This window comes from Opisthocomus hoazin, chromosome 2 (assembly GCF_030867145.1).
Source record: "Opisthocomus hoazin isolate bOpiHoa1 chromosome 2, bOpiHoa1.hap1, whole genome shotgun sequence".
Classification (NCBI taxonomy): domain Eukaryota; kingdom Metazoa; phylum Chordata; class Aves; order Opisthocomiformes; family Opisthocomidae; genus Opisthocomus; species Opisthocomus hoazin.
In genome coordinates this window covers 129675380-129685203 of record NC_134415.1, presented here as the reverse complement: position 1 = coordinate 129685203, position 9824 = coordinate 129675380, and the positions used below count along the sequence as shown (strand labels likewise).

The 9824-nt window shown below is 43.7% G+C and overlaps 1 protein-coding gene across 1 annotated transcript in view; it reads left to right on the top strand.

Annotated features, from left to right (window-relative positions):
- MSRA (methionine sulfoxide reductase A) overlaps positions 1–9824 on the top strand; it is a 317905-nt gene that overhangs the window by 213328 nt on the left and 94753 nt on the right. The window contains exon 5 of the mRNA XM_075415036.1: positions 4172–4278. Coding sequence (XP_075271151.1) covers positions 4172–4278 — 107 coding nt within the window. The remainder of the gene's footprint in view (positions 1–4171; positions 4279–9824) is intronic.

Here is a 9824-nt window from a genome sequence, read left to right as displayed (position 1 = left end):
TCACATGGAATTTATTTTATTTTAGCATCCTATATTCTTTGTGGCTTAGTCAGACAATGAATTAGCTACTTACTGTGGGAGACATAGGTACAAATTGATTTAAGTAACAAGTAAATATAAAGGACATTATAGCTTAGATGGTGGATCACATTAAAGCTACTCTTTGGGGTAATATTTGCAATACCTGTTCAGTCCTCTTCACAGCTAGCGGATGATTTCACAGTACAAGCCAACCCTTGAGTGCTAGGAGGGGCTGTTAGTATCACACAGTCTGACCTCCTCCTTAGCTTTAACTCCAGAATCTCATCATTGACCTCGTACAGCTCTTTGAGCTTTGGTGTATCTTTGGGGAAAATGTGTGTCCTTGATGTGAAGACGTAAAGAAGTGGATGTGGCTTGAGGTGCATTGTTCCAGGGAGAAATGACCTTCACTATTTGAGTGTCGCCTTAATTTCCCATCTGGATTTTGTATACTTTGGCTTTCAATTGCTCTACCTAGTTAAGCAACTTTGGCAAGACTAGAGAGCCTTATTTCTCATATGTTCTCTCTATATAAATATTTGTAAATCAGAGTCAGTTCTCCTCTTAACCTTCTCTTTAATAAATTAATTAAGCTGACCACTTCCCTATTACTATGCAATGGTGGCACGTGCATATACCAAGTAATAATAGTTTTAGTAGGCAGGGTGGTGATGGGTTGATGGTTGGACTTGATGATCTAAGAGGTCTTTTCCAACCTTAATGATTCTGTGATTCTATGATCTTGTTTATCTTCTCAGAGCACTGTGCACATAAGCTCATGCTAAACTTATGCTCTTAAAATGCATGCTAGAAACTGGCATACTATATAGCGAGCCTCCATTTATAGAGATTTTTGTAATCTATTCCCTAGTCTTTTGTTAAATAGCTTGTTAAGCAATAAATAGATTTGTAGAATGCTAATGCTTAAGCTCAAACATCAATCAGTATTAACATATCCTGGCAAAACGAATGCTTTACTGGCCTGTGTTCATTTTATGCCTAACTATTTGGTAACATTTGCTTTACAAGAGCTCCCTACCACCCCAAAATAACTTGCAAAGAAATGAGCAAAATATTCTGTCTTGCAGACCAAACTATTAAATATTGATGAAGAATGTAGTTGTTCTTATGTGTAATAAAATAACATTTAGGAGTTTAAAAGTAACCCAAATCATCAGAGAACTGCAGAACATTTTTTGGAATTGTATTCACCCATATGCTGTTGGTCACTTTTTGTCCAAATGCATTTTTGATAATATTTCTGCTTCTTTTAGTTCATAAATATTTCAACCATATTTCACTTGTTTATTGTACTATCCTTTAAATAATATTTTCTGTTTCCTTGGAAGAGGGATAAAATTTATCATGTTTTATTGAGTAGTATTATGTTGATAGCATCTTTTCCCCCCAGCATCACAGGCTCTTTCTCTGCTCTCTGCCCTTTTCCTAGGGGGGTATCAGGACCTGCAGTTTTTCTCTGTTTCATCTCCGTAGTCCTGAGAGTTGATGGTAATCTTCAAAGGGGCTTCTGTAGCCTAGTGAAAGTCAAAAGACAAATCCTGATGAGTTCCAATTTGTCCTGGGTTGCAGTCACTACAGCTTTTTCCCTCATCCAAGTTCACACAGAACACCAGACAAACTCAAAATTAATACATTTTGTTACAGCAAAGCAGAAAGTGATGTTCCGGAATGCAACGCTGGGAACAAGGTTATGAAAGACAGAAACTGCAAAACTGCAATTGCAGTTGCAAAACTGCATTTCCAGATCATTCTTCATGCTAAAGCTCCTCTCTAGGGCTGCGGTTTGACTTTACAGAACGATCCACAGCACAGCCGGCTCCCGGTACCACTTCCTGAGGGACTGGGAATGGGTAGCAATGAGAGGCAGCAATGCCTTTGGCCAGCATGGCTGCCTGGGCCTGCTTCATGCCAAACCACATCTGGGCTAGACACCTGAGGGGACAGTAAACATCCCTCTGCTTTGGCCCATTATTTTATGGTTTCATGGGTAGAATCCATCTCATATTTTGGAAATAGGATTTTTGGAGGTTCTCCTTCCCCTCTACTCTGCCCTAGTGAGGCCCCATCTGGAGTACTGCATCCAGTTCTGGGCTCTCCAGTTCAAGAAAGATGAGGAGCCACTGGAGAGAGTCCAGAGGAGGGCTACGAGGATGATGAGGGGACTGGAGCATCTCTCCTACAAGGAAAGGCTGAGGTAGCTGGGCTTGTTCAGCCTGGAGAAGAGAAGGCTGAGAGGGGACCTTATAAATGCTTATCAGTATCTGCAGGGTGGGGGTCAGGAGGACGGGGCCAGACTCTTTCCAGTGGTGCCCAGTGACAGGACAAGGGGCAACGGGCACAAACTGAAGCCTGGGAAGTTCCAGCTGAACATGAGGAAGAACTTCTTCCCTCTGAGGGTGACGGAGCCCTGGAACAGGCTGCCCAGGGAGGTTATGGATTCGCCTTCTCTGGAGATATTCAAGACTCACCTGGACGTGGTCCTATGCAGCCTGCTCTGGGTGACCCTGCTTGTGCAGGGGGTTGGACTGGGTGACCCACAGAGGTCTCTTCCAACCCCTACCATGCTGTGATTCTGTGAAATTCGTACACGAGCAACTCCATACAATTAGTTTTTTGAAGGGATTTCGTAGATCAGCAGTAAAGGGGCTAATCCTTGTGCCAAAATCACTCATTTATGATATAATTTCAAGGAGTTACTGAGTATTTTTAGCTAGGCTTTTGTTTTCCTGGTGTTAGAAATAAACAGTATTGCATACTTTTGCCATTCATATTATCCACATGTGGGTTGCAAATAGAACTCAGTAGAGATTACAGGTACACCTTTGCTTTCTAATTCTCCCAAACTGAAAAAAATTGTGAAAATGTTGCCGTTCCTAAGCATAACAGTATTATATACAGCACATAGTATTATTTATGTTATATATACAACATAGTATTATCTATCTCTCTCTCTATATATATATAAACAGTACTAGCACAGGCAGACTTTCTCCAGACCTTCTCCTTAGCATACTTCTCTATTGGAGTCCTCTTTGGAGCTCAGATTTGAGAGTTCTGTTACAATCATTCCTTCTCTCCATAGCTAGTGGTGATGACGGTAGGAAATGATAAGCTCAGAGTCAATTCAGCAATACATGCATACTAGTCTTTCAGCAAGTTCGTTGCTTTGTGAATAGAGAAGAATAACTGGTTATCTCCAAGGGTATTTTGAACCTTTCTCCCATAAAGATGTACTCCTCCAGCACAAGAAAACTTTTAAACGCTTGGTAAAATAAACCTTTTTTTGTAGTCGTTTACATGGTTCAAAACAAGTATTTTAAGAGTACCTTGATTACAGTAACTGCAGCTTGATTACTTAAGGTTTTACATCTGTATTTGACTGCCATGTGATGTACCAAAATGTAAAATGCTCACGTTTCATTTGCATGTCATTTAAAGTAGACATGAGAGTTGAATGAGTAGATGAGGAGCTAGTGGAGAGAGTCCAGCAGAGGGCTACGAGGATGATGAGGGGACTGGAGCATCTCTCCTATGAGGAAAGGCTGAGGTAGCTGGGCTTGTTCAGCCTGGAGAAGAGAAGGCTGCGAGGGGACCTTAGAAATGCCTCTAAATATCTGCAGGGCGGGTGTCAGGAGGACGGGGCCAAACTCTTTCCAGTGGTGCCCAGCGACAGGACAAGGGGCAGTGGGCACAAACTGAAGCACAGGAAGTTCTGTGTGAACATGAGGAAGAACTTCTTCCCTCTGAGGGTGACGGAGCACTGGAACAGGCTGCCCAGGGAGTTTGTGGATTCTCCTTCTCTGGAGATATTCAAGACCCTCCTGGACGTGGTGCTGTGCAGCCTGCTGTGGGTGACCCTGCTTGGGCAGGGGTTTGGACTAGATGACCCACAGAGCCCCTTCTAACCCCTGCCATTCTGTGATTCTGTGATTCTGTGAATCTCTTGAGGACTATTTAACCAAAGAAAGACTTGGACTTGCTAAAAACACCTACTGAGTATGCACGTAAGAGACCTTGCGAAACGAGGTGTACGGGATGTCCTAAATTTAGGTCTGTTGAATTTATGCCTACAGCCCAGTCAGGTAGGGAGGATGGTTCTCACCGTGTGCTGTGTTTTTGCTCTCCCCAGGAATGCGGCAAGGCAATGACTTTGGCACGCAGTATCGCTCGGCCATCTACACCTTTTCTCAAGAACAGATGGAAGCTGCCTTGAGATCTAAGGAAGAATATCAAAAGGTAACACTGGGCAGGACGCGGAACTGCTTCACGTGCAAGCGGAGGTCAAAGAGGTCACCTGTTAGCACAAAATCACTTTTTGTGCTGTGCGTTGTCTCTGCGTTGCTATTGGCATTCCTTCTTCTAATACTGAACTTGCATCAGGTTTACCTTAAATTCCAGCTTTTATGAAATGTGTTTTTTTGTGTGTGAGTCATTTTATAACTATGCAGAAAGAAAAATAGCTACTTATAGAGGGATAGTTTTCATCTCTTCTAGAGATTTTTTTACATGGTTGTGCCAGAGAAGAAGTCTGTGATCTTAAAGCTATTGAAGCGTGTCTGGACCATATACTCTGAAGGGTGCAGCCAAAACCTCAGACCCTAGAATTCTTGGGGAAAGTCCTGATCAATATTTGAGCTTGGTAACTCGGGATCGCCCACCTGCTGCTTGTAAGATGCTTCTATCAAGCCATTCCATAAATGTCTTTGATTAAATGTGACAGCCCATGACTTAGTAAGACCGTTTTGGCATTTGAGTTTCTGTGAGAGAAGATCAACCATTTTCCTTTCCACACACAGTCCTGTTTTTCAGTGAAGATGGATTCTGTCTCTTCCCCACTACATAAGCTATTATTTATCTAAAGGCAGAGGGATTAGTGTCCTATAGCGTTGCTGCATTGTAATTGCTGTCTGGTCTGCTTAGTGGTCTTGATAATGCAAGATCCAGATTCTGCAGGAGACATGTATGAATTCTTACAACCTATATGCAATAGACTACTCACCTAGGACATCAGGGCAATAGAGTAACTATTAAGTAGTGCTAAAAGAATATCAGCTTTCATGCATTCACATGTACTGTAACTTCACTGAAGGATTATGTTGAAGGGCCAGGGTTTGTGGTGAGTATCTAATGTTAAGGGTGAAGAACTGTGTTTTGAAGAGTGAGGGTGACTCAGTCAGAAGCGTGTGCCAAGGCATGAAAGGAAGTTGGACGTGCTGATGTCTGGCGTGGCAGTTTGGTTTTCCTAAGTGTGTGTGTGACATAGAGGGGCTGAGCTGTGTAAGCGCTTGCAGGGCTGGTTTGTAGAGGCACCTGGCGTTATTTTGCAGGCAAAGAGATGCCATGAACTGCAAGTAACTTATCTGCAAGTCGTTCTTAGCAGTGTGATAGCTGTGCATGTAAATGGAGTGTTCAATGACATGGATATTTTCTCAGAAGTAGCTGAACATGTGGTGATAAGTCAGTCTTGCAGGTGTTTATCTTTGTTAACAGAGCGTTTTCTGAAGGTTCGGTATTCAGATTTATCATGCAGAACTTCTTTCTACTCATTGTTTACCTTAGATCCATTGCTTTTCCAAATTGTTTTTGATTAACATCTACTGACCAATATCGCACTGTAAATCTTACAGCTTTCAGTTTGCTTTCCCAACTCTATTATTCTCTGTTGTTATTTGTCATTAAATTAATACTGACTTGAAAGCAAAATTACGATGTTGAAGAATGAAATATGATATTACAGAAATTTCCATCATCAAACAGGTTTTCTTAATGGCACAATTTAAAATTTACCTGCTTTGAAGCCTATCACCATTTGGAAAGTGTGTGTAATTAGTACGTTTATAGAATTAGGCAGAACTCTGTAAGTGATCACATGTAGAGTTTGGTTTTGCACCAGAGTAAGGAGAAGGAAGGGGCTGTGTTGCCTGCTAAGGAAACATAGCAAATATATTCTGAAATTCCTACAAGATACGCGGTTTCTGTGCATTATGAGCAATAATGTCTACAATATTACCTACTGTGGTGTTGCGGTAGCAGTAGAATGGTTGCGTTGGAAACATACTGAGCAAACACCATGTTCTGGAGTCCCTTTGCACATTAAATGTTTTGCATGACATTATTTTAATGTAAATATAGTACAACCACTTTCTTTACAAATGCAGTAATTTAAAAATACCAAGCTCTGCTGGCAGTGACACACGCATATCTGTGCACCTGATAATGACGGAGAAAAACTCGTGGCGGTGATACATCACTTGATTTTTCCACGATAAGCAGTGGTCCATACCCCAAACGGAGGAAGGACGAATGAATATTGAAAATACAGTGACTGAAACAGGTATGAGTGACTCTACAGGTTTTTGGCACAGCACATGAATCAAAGCAAAATAGTTTATTTGCTTGTTGACGGAATAATTGAGCATGTGCTCTTAGATGTCTTTTTTAGCTGAGGACCTAGAAGAGCATTAAGAACGTCCTACAAACAGGAAAATGTGTGTTTGCTACATTAGTTTTTTTTCTTTTTTTCATAAAACAAGATATGATTGTTAACTTCAAGGAAATATTTTTGTTCGCTGAGGATAGAAACCATCCAACCCCAAGATTTATGTCCTGAATTCCCGCCTCTGTGGCAGGCTAGCCTGAAGCGCTGGCTCCTCTCTAGAAGCCAGCAAGCCATGTTCAGCTCTGCCTACATTTAGCAAGCCATATGGGCTGAGAGGAGCAGATCTCCAGAGCAAAACAGTTTGTACCAAGGACCCAGAACACACAACGTACGTTTCAAGAGCGTTTGCTCTTCAGTAGACATAGTTTGATCCTCTGAACCACGTGCCGCTGGCAGAGGGATGTGAGCGGTGTGTTTCTGGTTTAGCTCTGTCAAAAGGAACTGGGTTCATCCATCCCCAGACCACTCTGTGATGTGAACGAAAGCATGGTAAGTGGCAATGGCGGGGAGATTTATCACAAAATCACACTTCTGCTCCAAACTGAAACTCAGTCGTAGTTGCCAATAAGGCCAATGGTATCGTGGGGTGCATTAGGAGGACTGTGGCCAGCAGGTCGAGAGAGGTTCTCCTTCCCCTCTACTCTGCCCTAGTGAGGCCCCATCTGCAGTCCTGTGTCCAGTTCTGGGCTCCCCAGTTCAAGAAAGATGAGGAGCTACTGGAGAGAGTCCAGCGGAGGGCTACGAGGATGAGGAGGGGACTGGAGCATCTCTCCTATGCGGAAAGGCTGAGGGAGCTGGGCTTGTTCGGCCTGGAGAAGAGAAGGCTGAGAGGGGATCTTAGAAATGCCTCTAAATATCTGCAGGGTGGATGTCAGGAGGATGGGGCCAGACTCTTTTCAGTGGTGCCCAGCGACAGGCCAAGGGGCAACGGGCACAAACTGAAGCCTGGGAAGTTCCAGCTGAACGGGAGGAAGAACTTCTTCCCTCTGAGGGTGACTGAGCCCTGGAACAGGTTGCCCAGAGGGGCTGTGGATTCTCCTTCTCTGCAGATATTCAATCCCCATCTGGACAAGGTCCTGTGCAGCCTACTGTAGGTGACCCTGCATGGGCAGGGGGGTTGGACTAGATGACCCACAGAGGTCCCTTCCAACTCCTAACATTCTGTGATTCTGTGATTCTGTGTAGTGCTACGCTTGAGTGGAGAAACGCTGCAGTTAAGTGCACCGCGTCCCTAACTCCTGCCAACCTGCGAGTGAGGATCTTGATGCGCACTGAGCCCAAGTATCCCACAGGGTTACGTCTATTTTAAGTTGTGAAACTTGTTGCTGGTTGATGCAGCTGTTTTAACAGCTGAGAAATGGCGATACAGCAATGAATATGCATTAGGACCACACGTCTTCAGCTGTTGATGAAGCTGAAAGCGTACAGTCAGTCAGCTAGCGGTAATATATAACACAACAGTGCTGCTGGTAAATGGTGACACAATGTAAGTGTAATCAGAAAAACATAAAACGAGGGCCAGGGCTTGAGGAGAGTACTGTGAATGAGCTGTTCCATCAGTTTTGCCTGAAGCTGAATTTTTTTAATACAGTTGAACCTGAAGTTACTCCATTTTCAAGACAGTTGCTAGGCTGGGTTTGGTTTTCACATGAATTATCTGGGCAATAACCAAAATGGTGGTATCAGGGTGGGAAGAAGCTTGTATTTATTCCTTCTGGATCAGAGGCCTGCATTTGTTTTGTCAAGCGCTGACACTGGGTTTTCAGGCTCCAAGGATGTATGGAGTCCCGCCTTGCCACGTTTGGCTTGGGTTAAAGTCACAGCCCCAAAACACCAACATCTCTGCGGCCTCGTGTGGGACAGCACCGACAATCAACATCGCACACAAACAACAAGACGCAGGTTTATTCCTTTGTAACAAAACCAAATATCTGGCAGGAGAAGATCCTTTCACAAAACAACTTGAGGAATAAATGGAGTGGTTTTTTACCAAACATATAGGAAAGGCAGATAAAGTACAGAAGTAACTATTTTTTTTTGCTTAGAAATGGATGGAGCTTTACTAGAAGTAATGTAATACTTTTTTTTTTTTAATGATTTGGACTGTAAGGCTACAAGCTTAGGAAGTTTCTCTGCAGGAACGTGTTGTGATGTTGACAGAAACCCTCTCTGAAATCTAAACCAGCTGGTCAACAGATTGAGCAAACAAATAAAATAAAACAATAACTGCACCAAAGCCAGAGTTACAAAGAAAAAAAAAAAAAAGAAAGAAGCAATGATAATTGTTTGCTTTGGGGCCTGCAAATATGATTAAGAAGTTCCAAAAAATATTGTAAGTAGAGGTGAAGAGACTAACTTTAAAAATTAAGATGTAGTATAAATATAAAATTCCAGGCATCTGAAGCTAACCCACCGCCCAGTCTGTTAGTCTGGAGAACAGTCTCTTTGTGCAAATGCCGGGACCTATAAAACCGAGGGCGGATAGATGACAGGCTGACCATGAGCCAGCAGTGTACCATGGCTGCCAAGAAGGCCAATGGGATCTTGGGGTGCATTAAGAGGATTGTGGCCATCAGGTCGAGGGAGGTTGTCCTCCCCCTCTACTCTGCCCTAGTGAGGCCCAATTTGCAGTACTGTGTCCAGTTCTGGGCTCCCCAGTTCAAGAAAGATGAGGAGCTACTGGAGAGAGTCCAGCGGAGGGCTACGAGGATGAGGAGGGGACTGGAACATCTCTCCTATGCGGAAAGGCTGAGGGAGCTGGGCTTGTTCAGCCTGGAGAAGAGAAGGCTGCGAGGGGACCTTATAAATGCTTATCAGTATCTGCAGGGTGGGTGTCAGGAGGATGGGGCCAGACTCTTTTCAGTGATGCCCAGTGACAGGACAAGGGGCAACGGGCACTAACTGAAGCAGAAGAAGTTCCAGCTGAACATGAGGAAGAACTTCTTCACTCTGAGGGTGACTGAGGCCTTGCACAGGCTGCCCAGGGAGGTTGTGGAGTCTCCCTCATTCAAGACCCACCTGGACGCGGTCCTGTGCAACCTGCTCTGGGTGACCCTGCTTTGGCAGGGGGGTTGGACTAGATGACCCACAGAGGTCCCTTGCAACCCCTGACATTCTCTGATTCTGTGTTTCTGTGACTTTTTGGAGGTCTGAAAGGGAACAGTCTATGATGCTCAGAGGCGAGACTGGAGCTCACTACAGCCATAGCAAATATGTTCCTGTGAGGGTCTGAAGAAGATGCTCAGTTAAATGACTGAACTATCTTTGACTTGCTCAAATAGTCATTTTTCTTTGCATTTAGTCAGACTGCATTTTCTGTTAATTAACCGAAAGGCGTGGCCTG